The sequence below is a fragment of the Seriola dumerili genome, unplaced genomic scaffold (assembly GCF_002260705.1).
Source record: "Seriola dumerili isolate Sdu_G_001 unplaced genomic scaffold, Sdu_1.0 BDQW01000002.1, whole genome shotgun sequence".
Taxonomy (NCBI): Eukaryota; Metazoa; Chordata; class Actinopteri; order Carangiformes; family Carangidae; genus Seriola; species Seriola dumerili.
Window position 1 is genome coordinate 2,444,832 of NW_019174257.1, and position 15,111 is coordinate 2,459,942.

A 15,111-nucleotide genomic window follows, 5' to 3' on the forward strand; every position below is an offset into this window, starting at 1 on the left:
CTTCAAACAGAAAGCTTTTATTGTAACTTAATCATGAAGAAATGCTGCACCACAAAGAACTAAAACTATGCCTATACTGTTTTATTCTATTAAAGCATTTTCATTATTATTACTAAGAAAGAATAGTCATTAAAGTGAAATGTGGTTTGACAGGTTGCTTGACATTGTCAAAGTTCATACACTCAACCGGCATTTCCAGGGAATTACTACAGATAAAATCATGCCAGCCCACTACTGAAAGCAGCCAACTGGACGAATCGTAACTACAAGTATAACAATGAAAAGTCGTTGGCCTGCAAAATCTGTTTGTCGTCTTTGTCTCTGCTGGTAAACCAGTTCTGTAACACATTGTACTAAAAGATTGTATATGACACAAATTTTTAACAATAACATTCGCTATTTCCTAGTTTTCAACAGCATGAACCCTTTGAGGTACTCAGTTATCTACTTGTCTTGCTGTAATTTGATTATCTCAATCTGAGAGGGTGGGGCCTGGAGCTGTCTGTCTGTATGTTCTTCTTCCATGTCCCTCCTTTAGTTTTGTATAAGACTGTATGGCTTTGACGCCTCCATGGGTCAGGAAACATGAAGGTCAGCATGACACTGAAGTTGACAAATTAAAATCTCAATTTTGAGTCAAACAGTAAGTTATAAAAGCGGTTCTGACAGAGGAAGTTTAATCTTGCATCAGGATGTGCAGAATAAAAATTAGAAGCTGAGAGGTGGTTTGATATTAATGTGATTCCAGTTGCTACCATTGCAGTTTCTCTTGTTTGAGGAAATTTCTAGAATAGAAACTAGTGTCTTTAAACAAGATAGAATAAGACTGATGTCTTTAAAAGTATCAAAAATACGAATCTAAAGAAATAGATTCTGAAATGATTTTAACCCAGAAGCAGATTTTTTGTTTTGTTTAAGGAAAACAAAAATTTATGCTGCAACAGTCAGCAGTGTACAGAGCAGTGCAGGTACACTATGTACTCTTTGTAATAATCCACAGAGAAAATGCCACATTTAACGATACTATACCAGTCTGTCCACTAGGTGACACCGTTTACCCAATACACCAATTACTTCAGGTTTAAGCCCATTGCATCCTCCTCCAAAAGTAAAAACTGCCCGAACATAATGATGGCGAATGCAGACACAGTCTCCACCCACATAAGATATAAGAAAACATGTGATAGTCTCAGAGGGTGAAGAAATAAACTTTCCTATACTCAAACACAGGTAGGTTAAGTGTTGTGACACAAGTGGATAAAGGCTTTCAGTAAATCTGAGTGATGACTGAAACACTTGTATCTTGCATCTTTATTATTTACATTAAATTATTTTAATCAATAGATTCTAAAGCTTTGACATTTGCAAATCAAAATCATACTTTGTTTTCTCCTCTGATATAGCAAAGTTTTTTGTGCAATTGTTGTGTGTCAAGATGTACATATTACAGATCTCCAGCTGAAGCATAAATGGAAGGAGAATTCACTGGGATATAAGTTTGATTCTCAACTAGGATCCAATTAGCTAAGCAGCTATTAAAGCCCTGTTTTTTTGTTTTTTTTAATTGACGTCTAATTTGATTCTTGTGTGGCCTGAGGCCTCTAACAGGATCAACCTCCACATTTAGTCGCACAACTTTAAAACAGATTTAAATCTGAGTCGGAGACTGATACAGTCCTAGCCATCCCGTCCTCCTGTCTAGTTCAACAGTCAATATACCAGTCCACCACCTGTCTGAAAGCCTTGTAAATCGAGGGGTTTAAGGAGCAGATCAGCCCCCCACCACGCCACAGTTGGGCCCTCTCCCTGTTCAGGTCCCCCAGGCAGGTCACCTGGTTCTCATAAGCCTGTGACACACACCATTTGGAGTGGTCGTGGTAGGACTGGAACAGGACTGATCCAGAAAGCCGAATCCTCTTGATGTTCATGGTGTGTTTGGGCAGGGAGCAGTTGGAGGGCAGCATGTGACCTTGTCTCTGCCATGTCTCCACCAGCAGGTCGGCATCCAGGACCTGAGCCACCCATCCTGTGTAGATATCTGAATGAACACCAGTGAGAGGGTCAAAAAAGATGGTTATAAATAAAATTTTAAAAACATATTTTTTATTTGGGAAAGTAAACTTGGTTATTAAAATGTGTTACAATAGGTTTAATGTTTTATATAATGTGTTTTATATTGTCTCAAATTCTCAAAAACTAAAGAGAATTAAGACATGATAAGCTCATGAAATCATTTGCATGTGCAGTCTTTTTCAGATGTAAATATTAAATGTAAGTGCAAACTTTTTGGACAATTGAACATTTAAATATCAGGTGCTCAGAGGTGCAATTATGCTGCGATGAGTGTGGACACAACTGTCCATATGATAAGAAGTACAAGTAGACATTGCCTCACTGTAGGGGGCCACAAGAGTGAGTACTTTTGAAGGGCTTGGGTGGGGTGTGTTCATGCACATCACTGTTCTGATATGATAGTGTGTCTACACCTGATAATGAGTGACTGTGGCAGACAAGTTAAATGTGCAAACAAGACTGTAGATAGATGCTTTTGCAAAGTTGTGCAGAGTTTACAGTTTCTTCTGTGGCGTAAATGTTGAAGTGACAATGGTGGTCGTGTAACTTATAACTAATATAAATGGCCAACAGTACATGAGGCATACTTTACCATCCACAAAGCGTTCAGATTTGGCAAAACTGACAAACTTCTCCCCGTGGACTGAGAAAAGCTGCTCCACCCCCTTATCAGAGCCCAGTGGTGGTCTGGAGCCCTCACATAACTGGGCAAGCTGTGGCAGGTCGGCCGAGAACGCAGCAGGTACAGAGCAGTTATAGAAACGAGGGTAAAGGTAAACCATCTGCTTTGCTGGAGAAGAATGGGAATGCATCAAAAAGTGGAGGAGGAATAAGACATACTCTATGTTGGAAAAAATGTTTTGTTATTTATTTAAAGGGTTAAATGCAAAAAAAAAAAAAAATTGAGACCGACTGATATTCTCCTTTTGCTGTGCGTTTGACGGCTGTTACTCGGATTTCTCCAAATGTGAATATGTGTCTTTAGAGAGCTTCAAGCTATTAAAATATTTCTTTAGTTGGTAAAACTTAAAAGCCTTTCGATAATGTCAAAAACACAGGCTATCACAGTACAATACAAAACAAATGGCGTCAGCTGTCAAAACTCTAAATGAGTAAAATCCTGTTACCAGTGCAAAATCACTGTTGACAACATTATTCAACAGCTTTGCTCATAGTGTTTCTGTGTGTCTTGTTATCTGACAGTGTGCTCTGGAAACATGGGAAAAATACTTTAAAGAACCCCACCAGACATGTTTTATGACAAATAAAAACACTCTACTTTGAATAATAATTTGTGTCTTTTTCCACAAAAACATTACTTTTTTTTTTTTAAATCCTAAAATTACATCTATTCCTTCTCCCTTATTCAAAAATCAGCCATTTATAAATATGCAAATATTTTTCATTTCAAATGTAATTGTCTTAAAATCTCCTACTTCACTTTTACGTAACGTTAAAACATCATCGGACAAATCCTTTTCAGGTGTGTGTACATTATGAGTCATGAATGTCTGTATGTATATAAACTACTTATGGACTTACATAAACTCAGGTCACAATGTTAATGTTTTCTTGTTTTCAGCAAACAGAGAATTTTGTAAGTTGAAGTCTGGGATGTGTACAGAGCAGGAATGGGTCAGGCCCTGTTGCTTCATGAGCGTTTACTCACCAATATGGAGAAACTGTTCATACTGGTAGGTCACACACAGAGCAGTCTGGCCATTGACTTTACCAGAGGAGGGGTAAAGGTAGCCTCTCTCAGGGAACGATGGGAAGTGGGGAATGGTGTGCGATAGCCAGAAACCTTGAGAGCGGTCAAAGAGCAGCACCCCTGCAGGATGCACACAAACAACTCTTTACACACAAAAGCACGTACAACAAACCCACACTTGCATGAAACCCATCAAAGTTGTGTCCAGAGTCAACAGCTGTTATCAAACAGATGCTCTTTGCCCATTACCTCCCCCTGACAAGAAAAAAATATATTGATCTGTTCTTTTTTGCAAAATCATAGGACTGAAAAGCCTGAAAATTACCCAGGAGATACATCTGAAATTAATTATCACAGACACAAAAATATAGACAGGTCCCTGAATGTACCACACTGAAAAAAACATTTTCACAATGATACCTTCAGGTGCCCTCTCTTCAAAAAGAGATATCAGATGTCAGGTGGACAATTTAAAATACATTTGAAGGAAATTGCATAATTTTGAAATTTGTTCACATTTTTCTCCAAATACTTAAAGTTTTTATACACACTAACACATATGATGTAAAATAACAGCTATGTCAAAAGATATAGGACTACATACAGTGTACTGTATTTCTGTTGTGATTTACCGTAGGCTACATGTTGTGATATTTTCCAGTTATGAAGTTTAGGATCTTCAGGCTTTACCAGTGTTACCAGCCTTTTCATCCAGCCACAATCTAAATTTATCTTAATAAGATCAAAGCAAGATCCTCAAAACTTGTGAGCTGATAATTTTTTCAAAATCCACTGTACCTTTAGTGTGTCCGTATTCTTCCCTGTAATCCAGGATTGGCGGAGCATCATTGTAGAGTGCATAGACTGAGCTGTTAGACTGAGGGGAAAACTTGTTTTATAGGCCACATATATTATATGGAGGAGTACATTTTTTGCAATGTGATTTTTTTTTTTTAATTTCTCTTACTGTAATTTCTTAAAGGAATAGTTTGACATTTTGGGAAACATTAATTTGCTTTATGCTGCTGAGTGCTAAATGACAGAATCAAAGTCTCTGTTCATCCAGAAGCTGGTTATCTTAGCTTAACACAAAGACTGGACACAGGAGGAAGCAACTAGCCTGGCTCTGTCTGAAAGTAAGAAAATCCTGGCAGCAGTCTTAGCTGTTAAAAAACTACTTGTCATTTTTAGAGAACAAGGATTGTGTTATTATATTGTTGGGGATGCTTGTTAATGTGCAGCTTCAGTTCACTTCCCCATAGAAAACAAAGGAGTGTCCACTCAGCAAACTGGCACCAATGTACAGCAGAGATGTGTTAAATCTGATTAATGCCGCAAGGGTCTCTGTCATCCTCTATAGAGATCAGTGTATGAAATCCATAGGGACATAACCTCACCTTGTAGGCCTTTCCCATGTAAAGCTGGTTCAGTGTGTTCCCTATGGCTCCTTGACTGATGTTAACTGTGAATTTACTCATCTGCCAGTTCTCTACTGAAGGGTCCAGATACATGTAGTCCACCCCACTGCCGACCTCACCGATCTTATACTTGGGAAGCTTGTAAATGATAAACCTGCAGAGAATGGAGAGAGAAATTTTTTTTGTTTCGTATATACAAAAGAGGACATCTTGGGAATATTCAAAAAATTGTTTAACATAGTTTGTGTCAGTTTCATGCCTCAATGTATCAAAACATAGCCAGTACCAACAATATAGTTAGCTGCTGAAAGACACAAGACATTTCACCCACTGTAACTAAAAACGCAGTAGTATAACTAACTAAAGCTTCATTGTCATCAGTGTATTTTCATGTATAAAATCAACTCACCAATCAACAGGCTCACCAGCTTCATTTCTACAGGAAATGCCAGTGCTACACGCTGTGCAACACAGAAACATGACAACAATCTGGAGGCATGAACTGAGGTGTGCGGCCATGCTGAAGGACTCCCGTAGCTGAGGTGAACACAGCATGGAACAAAGAAAGTGAATCTGAAATCTGTTTTCAGGTTGTGTGCCTTACGATACAGTAACTTTGAAAGTGGATACAGTACATCTGACTGCACATGCAAAAGAGGAAGTCATAAGATGTAGTCACATGACAGGGGAAGATTGAAGGGACTGTGAGGGTTTATAGGGGATATATTGAATAAATTTTTTTGATGACTGTTTGTGTAAGAACCTTGAGTCTTTATGTTGTTGTACCTTTACTTATCCAGTGGCAGTTTTTCATCTTCAAAGTGTTGTACCTGTTCACACCTGGGAGCTTCTCAGTACGACCACAGTCATCTTTTATTAGCGATGGAACTGCTGATTACTGAACTGAAAACCATCTGGTCGAAAAAATTATCTCACCATGTAACTATAAGAAAGCTATTAAATGAAAGACTTTAATCTGACTTAGCATTTTATTTTTACATTGTCAGTGGCGTCAATTGAGGTAACGAATTAAATGAAAAGGATATTTTCGAAGCTAGTCACTGAAACTTGAGTTGTGCAGTTACCTTTCTAATCTGTAACATATCTAATCTGTCTTTTCAAGTTACTTCAAGATGGGGAACCAGTAAGGTGAAGAAGGTATAGAGCAGAATAAAACACAACAAAATGATCTGTATTGAGAAATGTAGGTTGGTTTTTCTCTGTGATCCTCAATGTGCATGTAATAGAGCATGATTTCCATGTCTGAAAGTAAAACACACGGGACAGGTAAAACAGGTTAAACTTCACCTAACACTTCAAATAGCCTGAGTGCAAAGGTAGCTACACCCTCTCTACAAAATCCTCCTCCATCAGTAGAGACACCCTTTTGCTGGAAACGGCACAGGGACTGAGGTCATTCAGACAGCGGGTGTATGAACAAAAGACACCATGGCAACTGCTTCAGAAAAGGTAACAGTCACTATGTTTTTTACAGAAGTATCTTTTCTTTTCTTTTTACAGAACATAATCAACTTCAGGCCTCCTTAAATAATGATCCAACACTAGAGTTTGTCTAATTTTTGGGTTCAACGGCCACGCGGCAAACACCCTGACCCTAACCCTGCAAATATTAGAATTGTAAACTACAAACGTCCAAATATTTCTGTCAATACAGATTTAATTTCATATATCTTACTCTCTCATGCAGTGGATATTAAATTTCTAATTAATTGCTACTACTGATTGTCTTAGAGAAATCAAATAATATATGTTATTTTCATTTATCCTACACAAAAGCAGACCTGTTTTAGTCATAACTTACAGGGATGAATGTAGTGTGTAGACAGAAATCATGCTCAAGCAGCCAATTGGAGGATTTCATTAAATGAAATACTTGTAACAAACTCGAAAATGCACACAAAAAGCACACAGTTAACACAACACCAAAGACCAAACTTTAAAGGAAAGAAGAAGAAAATCCAACAACATATATACTGCAAATAAAGTAAATCTACAGTTAATATCAGAAAAATGTGTATTTATGGCACAAAAGGGCCTGTTTACATCAGTGGTAAGTCCTGAACTGCAATAACAACAACAACAACAACAACAACAGTAATCTGTCCCTTGTGTGTGTGCAGAATGTGGAGTTTGTGCGAACAGGCTACGGCAAGAACACGGTGAAAGTGCTGGTCATCAGGAGACAGGGAAGCCACCACTCCATCATCGAGCTCAAAGCCGACGTGGAGCTTACACTCAAATCACGCAAGGATTATCTAACCGGAGACAACTCAGACATCATCCCCACCGACACCATCAAGAACACAGTCCATGCCTTGGCCAAGCTCAGGGGGGTAGGTCACCCACCTCTACTGACAGACACAACATGGAACATGGCAGTGCACCGCATCCTGTAACCTCAAGCAGGGACGTAGCTACAAATCACACACCCTATAAGGTGTGAATAAGGGGCAACCCGTCAAATTCCTTCTCATCACAACACTTGAATTGTTCCATAGACAACAATTTCTATCAGTAGGAAATTTTTCAAGAGAGATGAAAACTCAGGATTCATGGCAAGGTGCAAGGGTAACACTCGACTCTGCAAGTTGCTTCCAAAATCACAAATTTCTCAATCTGAGAGGATAAAAAAGATTTTAGCAGGATTATGTTCATTACGTATGGAAATAAGGTCATGTAATATTTAATGTTACGAAGAGCCAAAGCACAGTGAAAGTAGAGAGGCCACAACTGGTGTGATATGGTCATATTTTCAGAAAAACAGGTGTTTTGAACAAACAGAACAGTAGTGAAATTCAGAGTCTGTCCAGGCTAAGTCTTAATTCTTGCTACAGTACATCACAGAGGTGAAAATAGGCACACTTGGTTAGTACTGTTTGTTGAAAGGTGTCACGTTATTATAGACAAAACTTAAACTTGTGCAATTGAGGAGTTATTGAAATTAACTAAAAATCATTGAGTGATTTGTTTGTTTCACAAGACCTAAGAGAAGAAGGTTCTATGTTTTCCAGCTTTAAATAACCAGGAGCAGCTACACACACGTCTGAGGTGAAGAGAGATTCAACAGCATTGATGGCAACATACAGTACTTACACATCTACTTACTGAGATTTAATTAGGTTCATTTTCTACAAACTGAATAAATTAGACTTTAAATTTCAAAAGGATCCTGATTTGTTTAAAGGAAAGTTAAAGTACAGATATATTACATTTAATGTCATAATTCCAGAACAGTTAATACAGCTTTAGTTTAAGGAAATAGAAAACAGCTTTTTCAGTCACTTAACAGGTCATGGAAATTGCCATTCTTTTACCTCAAGTGACTCCTGTTTACACATGGCTCAAACACACGCCGATCAGATAACATCAATGGTAAACATTTCCTGTTAAAGTGTTGTCCAGTCATGACCGTTGTTAAAGTCTGCAGTGCCTTTATGTTCCCATTAATATTTGACAACACTGCTTCTCATATTACAGTGTTTTTTAGATTGCTTTATCTACAGCCTGTCACTCTTCTTTTTTATCTGATGCACATCTGTTCAGGTAAAGACCATCGAGCAGTTTTCCCTGGATATCTGTAGTCACTTCCTGACCTCTTTCAACCATGTGCTGAGGGCCAAGGTTTACATGGAGGAGGCTCCGTGGAGAAGGCTGGAGAAGGTAAAATACAAGATTCAGCGATCGGTCCTGCACAAAAGTGGATAGATTTTACTCATCATAGCTGTGTAGAGTATCCCTTATTCAAACAAACAATCTAAAGAGTCACTTAAGCATCCTTCAAAATTGTGGATCAATTTCTCAACTTGGTGACATCACTGTTGGGTGTGGTTACAGGTGCGTTAGGGCACACTTATGACCACGCTCATCAGCGAAGCACATCAAAAATTGTTATATCCGTCATCAAACTTTTTACCATTTGCCGTTGATGAGTGTGATGTGTAATGGACTGAGATACAGATTTGTTCTCTCTCAGAACGGGGTAGAACACGCTCATGCGTTCATCTTCAGCCCAGAGGCTTGTCGCTTCTGCGATGTTGAACAGAATCTCCATGGTAAGCAAAATCACACACTCACACACACGCACACGCACACACACACGCGCACGCGCACGCGCACACACACACACACACACACACACACACACACACACACACACACACACACACACACACACACACAAACACACACAGTATTTTGGATTGAATATAAGGTATTGAAAATATATTTTTTGCATTTAGTTTCTCTGAGACAACTTAAAAATCTACTATAACCCTACTGGAGAGGAGTTCAAAACATTTACTTCCCACTCCCTCTATGTAAACAAAACTCTTGGCTCAGCTGATTCCTTAGAAATGTTGTTGTAATCAAGGCAGGTGTGGCTCAGGCAACAGCAGCAACAGGGCACACACCCAGCATCAAGGTATTCAGTAGCTGAGCAGATAGTAAACGTATGAATGCTGATGTGCAGATGCTGTGGTTTGATCTACATGTATGTCCAGTTTGAAGCTTTGATGCTTGTTGATTAAATCCTGTGGTGTGGTGCAAACAAGGGGAGACAAAGCTATGATTACACGCTTTGTCAGTGATGCTATGGATTCTCGTCTTGTGATGAGCTCCTTATCTTATTTTTTACTGAGTCCAGCGTGTCCTGCTGTCACATATCTCTTCTGTGCTACGTTGCAAACTGTCAAAATGCTTCATAATGTTTCCGATTGCTCCATATTCACTCACTGTTCCCCACACAGGCATCCCGGTGGTTCATACTGGGGTGAAGAACATGACGGTGCTGAAGACCACCCAGTCTGGTTTTGAGGGTTTCCTCCGAGACCGCTTCACTACTCTGCAAGAGACCAAAGACAGGTGTTTCTGCACCTCTGTCTATGCTAGGTGGCGCTACAACAAGGTTCAGGATGTCAACTTTGACGCTGCATGGTAATTTATGAAGGAGAATGCTGCACTCACTAAACATCTTAGTTTAGTATCTATGACAAAACAGAAGAAAAATCTCTCCTATTTCAAATGAGACTTATATCAAAAATGCTAAAAGTGAAATCACATTCTTTCTACATCCAATTCCCATCACATCACTGTCTCTGCAGGAAGTGCGTGAAGGAGACAATTATTGAGAAGTTTGCTGGTCCCTACGGTCGTGGAGAGTTCTCACCTTCTGTGCAGAAGACCCTTTATGACACACAGCTTCTGGTCCTGGACAGAGTTCCTGAGGTATGCCTACATTTACATCATGAGATCAACACTCGCTATCACCTCACAAGCATTTGTGGTTACATAAACTATTACTAAATAACATTGACATATCAAAAGAATCTTGTCATCTGTTCTTTTCTCTACATTCGTAATTGAGTGCATACGAACACATTATGACAAATATTTCAAGTTCAATACTTCGCAAAACACAGTATATAACAGGCTTATTCAGAAAACTCAGGGTGTAACGTGAGTATTGTCTTTCAGGTGGATGAAATAGAGATCGTCATGCCCAACCAGCATTACTTTACCATAGACATGACAAAAATGGGCCTCACCAACAAAGATGAAGTGAGTTTGGATTACAATGAATCTTTCAAGTTGTTTAGACAAGGAAATATAGGATATTATTGTATTTTTCTTTTTCCTCACAGGTACTCCTTCCCCTGGATAACCCCTCAGGGAACATCACGGGGACAGTACGCAGGAAACAGCAAGCGAAGCTGTGAAGGCACAGAGACGAATCCAGAAAACGCGGCTGCCGTGATCAACATATCAACATTAATAAGCTTGACAAGTCAATGTCACATCACATTGACTAACCATGAAAAAAAAATTACCTTTTAAATTGTTTTGTAAGGATCATAACTAATGATTTCCTAATCATGATTAAAGTGTTTGAGCTTGTAAGGTGAATATGTAAGTAAATAAAATTAAATAATCGCAAACCACTATCAATAAACTTACAAACTAATATTGTTCTTTGGTGAGAAAAGAGCACCATTTATTGAAAATCTTTGATTCAGATATTCAAACTCCAGTGTTATGTTGCACATATACATTGGTCATACACACTTCAAAACAGTTGTCTGTGCGACAATGCTGAAAGCACCACAGGTAGGAACATAATAAGAATATATACACATTAATATTTTCATATTTAGAGCCTCAATAATGTAGGTGTGCAGAAACAAAGAGGCTTTTCGGTTGGCTGGGAAAACAAAATGCTTAATTGTTACATGCTAGGGACGACTCATGGACTCAGCTGCGCATTTTAGGGCATAAAAAATGATTTCAAGGGAAAATGAGATGCATCGGAATAATTTTCCGCACGTATCAAAGTGTTCAGGTACGACAGAACACACAGTTTTCAGCTATATATCATCTTATATACAAATACTTTTTTTTTTAAACCGACATGGGTTAATTCACTTTGCAAACACGCATAAACACATGTTCACACACACACACACACACGCGCGCACAGACACACACACACAAAATCATACCTGCAGAGTACCCCCCCCCCCCCCAATTTTTCATCCTTTTAAATAAAACACACAAAAAATAAAATAAAATACATATCTCAAGCAGCAGAAATAAGAATGGCTGAAAGGGTAAACAGCTGAGTGGACTCCATGTGCAACCCATTTAGGGGTCCATGCTTATAAAAACATACAGCATTCAAATCCTGTTAAGGTGCCAGTGTGGCCAGAGGAGTCTTTGTGAAGTGGCAGCTAACCTGGGGTCTCCTGACACAATGATTGTCACTGAGGTGGGTGTTCGGACGGCCTGTGGTGCTACGAGGCGTTGCTCTTCAGGTGTTGAGTCTGCAGCGGTTTCACATGATACTCGTAGATTTTCAGCGCAGGGCCGAGCTTTATCGACAGCCCTGTCAGGACGTCGTTACGCGTCATCAGGAGCAGGGACTTGCCATCGATTTCCTGTCAGGTGGAGAGAGAAATATTTGATTGACATCCTAGTTTGTTTTCATCATGTGATAGAAATGTTGAGCAGAGGAGCACGCCAACCTGATCTTGAAAAGCTGTGGCCTGCTCCTCAAACCCTGTTGCTTTGAAGTAATTGACGACATCGGTGACCCCCCAGTTGGCAGGGTCTGGCATCTGACCATTCTCTACTGGGCTGTGGGGTCAAAAGTGTATGAAAAAAGTGATAAAAGTGATTCAATTTGATGTGCATGCACACTGGACTGTAAAATCAGTTTAACACATTCCTTTAAATCTTTCAATAATCAATGTTAATCAATGCAAACAATACCTTTTGGTGTCAACAGAGCCATTTGCCTTTTCTTCCATGCCTGCTGTAATAAAAAGAATAAAAAAAAAAAAAAAAAAAAAAAAAAAAAAAAAAAAAGATAAGAGAAAGAATCTTAGATTTAAATTAGCTGACCTGAAACAATTATTATATTGCGTTTTTATAGCATTTCATCAGTTAGAAAATTCTGTCATTTAAAATCTATTGAAGATTATTTTCATTAGTGAACAATCTACTTATTGATTTTTCCTTCATCTATTAATCATTTAGTCTATAAAATGAATAAATGTGAAAAATGTCCAAGGTAACGTCTTCAAATTACTTTTAGTCTGTCCAGGAATCCAAACTTTTTCAGTTTACTATTAAATAAGACTGAGAGAACCTGCAAATACTTACATTTGAGAGGCTGGAACCATTTAAATTTTGGCATTTGTACTTTAAAAACAAATTCAATGATTAATCGTAGTGAATGTTGATTAATTGTCTGTCTACCGACCAATTGTTTCATCAACGATTTTTTACACACAACCCTGTCATTTCGCCTCACATATTTAGTGTCTTTAAAAAAACGCCTGCATTTTTTACATTACATAGATTTTCGCCAAACAGTGTTTGACCATAAAACAGACTCATGGAGCTACCAAAGGCATGAGAGGTTAGAGAGGCAAACAAAAACTTGTTTGTTTAAAAGCGGTTTCACAGTAGGATATGTGATTCATTTCAAACCGAAACCATAATTGGACAACTAGTGAGAACGAGGCCAGTGTTTTCACACATGCGGTTTAAAGTTAAGGCTCTAATTTAGCCTTTAGTTAAAAATTAGTGACTCTTACAATCTGTAATGTTGCAGTAATTTTTCATCAGATGTCTTCTCCCGGGGAACTTAGTGTGTTGGTAGATCAAACACCATCATTGTTTCTCTCTTGTAGTCTCTTACACACACTGGTTGTCTCCACTGGAATAACAGTAACATAGAATTATTATTATTTATTTTTTTTAAAGAGAGAGACCAAAACAGGGCAAAACAAAACTGCTGCTCTATCTGTCTCAGTAACAGACAGCGGGGAGAGCTGCAGCGTGTGGAGATGACGACCTAAAACTCGCGTTAGCTAGATTTATTTAAAAAAAAAAAAAAAACAGTAACGCGAAATAAAACATGAAATTACCTCAAATGCCACATACATAAATAAAATGTAAAGGAACACTTCAATACAGCACAATATGGAAATAACGTTACGCTAAATGAAGACAGCTAATATTTGATCGCTGCTTCTTCGTATTAAGCTAACAGGGGTAGATAGCTCGGTTTGCTAATACAAAATTTAAGTTACCTTATTTTAGATGATTCCTGCTTGACAGCGACAGTTCGTCCGAGCTGTACACGTGGCTTGGATAATAAAATGTTTTCTAATTACCGAGATATTTTACAAAGTAATAAACGGTGATATTCAATTGATAAAATCAAGATTTAATCAAGTAATGCCAACTAGCTCCTCTTCATCGGTTTAGCTTCCTTCGCCCACATGACGGCAGAGAATCATGGGAAAGGTAGTTCTTTACCGTTTAAACACCAGTGTTTGTAGTTCAGTGAGATTGACCATCCACTGAAGCCCATCGCTGAAATTTCTTCACATACAGCAGTGTTTATTACATTGAATACAAACAATTATCGTTTTTAATAAAAAGAATTTATTATAGTGACATGTCCTTTGTTACATAAAATCTGCTACAGCAAAGTCTATTCCCCTTGCAAACACAAGTAAATATGGGTGGGAAAAACGTGTCAGCCTTCTAAATGATGTGCAAAATATCCCACAAACTAAATACAGACACATTTCAGATTATTGATCCCATACTGGCATGTGTGACTAGCTACGGAGAACTCAAACTGATTTCCTTCAATAAGGACTGTGAAGTGGCTCAGGGAAAAGTGCCATCATTTACATCAAATATGACAAACATTATTACACACATGGGGGGGATAAATGACACATAAGAAGAGCTATGGATTTCCTACACACTTTCTGGGAAGATTTACACACAGGCAGTTTGGACTGAAACATGCTGAATTCCCAGGTGTAGCTTTCAAACTTTGTCCAAATACAAATTGGCCATTGATTCTGCAATTACATTCTGTTCAACCTTTAAAATAGGAAATTAATGTTGGATCCTCTTTAAAGTTGATTTTCTAAATGAAGAAATAACAAAAAACTAAAAAGAAAAATAAGAAAATTAAGAAAAAAATAAGTTAAAATAAAAGGATATAATTATAAATAGGCTTGAGAGGCATCAGTGCGTATTAACTGTGGTAAATATGTTTTTCTATAAATCTTTTATTCTTTTAAGGGTAAATGAAAAAAAAGTACAAATAAATTATCCAATATATTCACTGTTTATAACACTTTTGTGATTAAAACATTTGGAGTCTCCTTATATACTGAGAACTATGCACGTTTAAACATTTAAAATGTTATTTCATTAGACATCTCTAAATATAAATAAAAATAGCATAAGAAACAGTTGTGCCTTTTGAAATGAAATAAGGGCTAAATAAAATGTCACATCATGTGATCAATCTATGAAAAAAAATTTAAATTCAGGCCATAAATAGAACATAAGTACCTAAAA

At 37.9% G+C, this 15,111-nt stretch overlaps 3 protein-coding genes across 6 annotated transcripts; 1 reads left to right on the forward strand and 2 right to left on the reverse strand.

Moving 5' to 3' along the window:
* Positions 1 to 146: 146 nt before the first annotated feature.
* On the reverse strand, positions 147 to 5,829 carry LOC111240356 (deoxyribonuclease-2-beta-like). Its single transcript, XM_022770345.1, has 6 exons — positions 5,612 to 5,829; positions 5,182 to 5,356; positions 4,583 to 4,661; positions 3,743 to 3,904; positions 2,666 to 2,863; positions 147 to 2,038 (listed from the first exon to the last, which is right to left on the reverse strand). Exons 1-6 carry the CDS (start codon positions 5,755 to 5,757, stop codon positions 1,704 to 1,706), a joined length of 1,095 nt encoding a protein of 364 aa, XP_022626066.1. The 5' UTR covers positions 5,758 to 5,829; the 3' UTR covers positions 147 to 1,703.
* Positions 5,830 to 6,596: 767 nt separating this feature from the next.
* Positions 6,597 to 11,146, forward strand: LOC111230334 (uricase-like). Its single transcript, XM_022757067.1, has 8 exons — positions 6,597 to 6,672; positions 7,344 to 7,556; positions 8,767 to 8,883; positions 9,197 to 9,275; positions 9,969 to 10,155; positions 10,323 to 10,446; positions 10,696 to 10,779; positions 10,863 to 11,146. Exons 1-8 carry the CDS (start codon positions 6,652 to 6,654, stop codon positions 10,935 to 10,937), a joined length of 900 nt encoding a protein of 299 aa, XP_022612788.1. The 5' UTR covers positions 6,597 to 6,651; the 3' UTR covers positions 10,938 to 11,146.
* Positions 11,147 to 11,745: 599 nt separating this feature from the next.
* On the reverse strand, positions 11,746 to 13,998 carry samd13 (sterile alpha motif domain containing 13). 4 transcript variants are annotated; one of them, XM_022757255.1, is made up of 5 exons: positions 13,815 to 13,998; positions 13,317 to 13,438; positions 12,487 to 12,526; positions 12,240 to 12,351; positions 11,746 to 12,152 (listed from the first exon to the last, which is right to left on the reverse strand). In XM_022757255.1, the coding sequence occupies exons 2-5, from the start codon at positions 13,342 to 13,344 to the stop codon at positions 12,009 to 12,011; spliced, it is 324 nt and encodes a 107-aa protein (XP_022612976.1). In that variant the 5' UTR covers positions 13,345 to 13,438; positions 13,815 to 13,998; the 3' UTR covers positions 11,746 to 12,008. The 4 variants fall into 4 exon arrangements, with proteins under 4 accessions (XP_022612976.1, XP_022612905.1, XP_022613132.1 ...); XM_022757184.1 differs by having other exon boundaries at positions 12,487 to 12,529; XM_022757411.1 differs by lacking the exon at positions 13,317 to 13,438.
* Between the last annotated feature and the right edge of the window lie 1,113 nt (positions 13,999 to 15,111).

Excerpts from the sequence above, each read along its gene's own strand:
- LOC111240356 (XM_022770345.1), bottom strand. The coding sequence starts at position 5,757 with ATGCTGTGTTCACCTCAGCTACGGGAGTCCTTCAGCATGGCCGCACAC. Across the intron at positions 4,662-5,181 it reads ACATGGGAAAGGCCTACAAG|TCTAACAGCTCAGTCTATGC; the intron begins GTGAGGTTATGT and ends TTTTCCCCTCAG. Across the intron at positions 2,039-2,665 it reads ATCTGAACGCTTTGTGGATG|ATATCTACACAGGATGGGTG; the intron begins GTAAAGTATGCC and ends GTGTTCATTCAG.
- LOC111230334 (XM_022757067.1), top strand. The coding sequence starts at position 6,652 with ATGGCAACTGCTTCAGAAAAG. Across the intron at positions 6,673-7,343 it reads TGGCAACTGCTTCAGAAAAG|AATGTGGAGTTTGTGCGAAC; the intron begins GTAACAGTCACT and ends GTGTGTGTGCAG. Across the intron at positions 8,884-9,196 it reads CGTGGAGAAGGCTGGAGAAG|AACGGGGTAGAACACGCTCA; the intron begins GTAAAATACAAG and ends GTTCTCTCTCAG.
- samd13 (XM_022757184.1), bottom strand. The coding sequence starts at position 13,344 with ATGAAAAATTACTGCAACATTACAGATT. Across the intron at positions 12,530-13,316 it reads TTACTGCAACATTACAGATT|CAGGCATGGAAGAAAAGGCA; the intron begins GTAAGAGTCACT and ends TTTTTATTACAG. Across the intron at positions 12,153-12,239 it reads CCACAGCTTTTCAAGATCAG|GAAATCGATGGCAAGTCCCT; the intron begins GTTGGCGTGCTC and ends TCCACCTGACAG.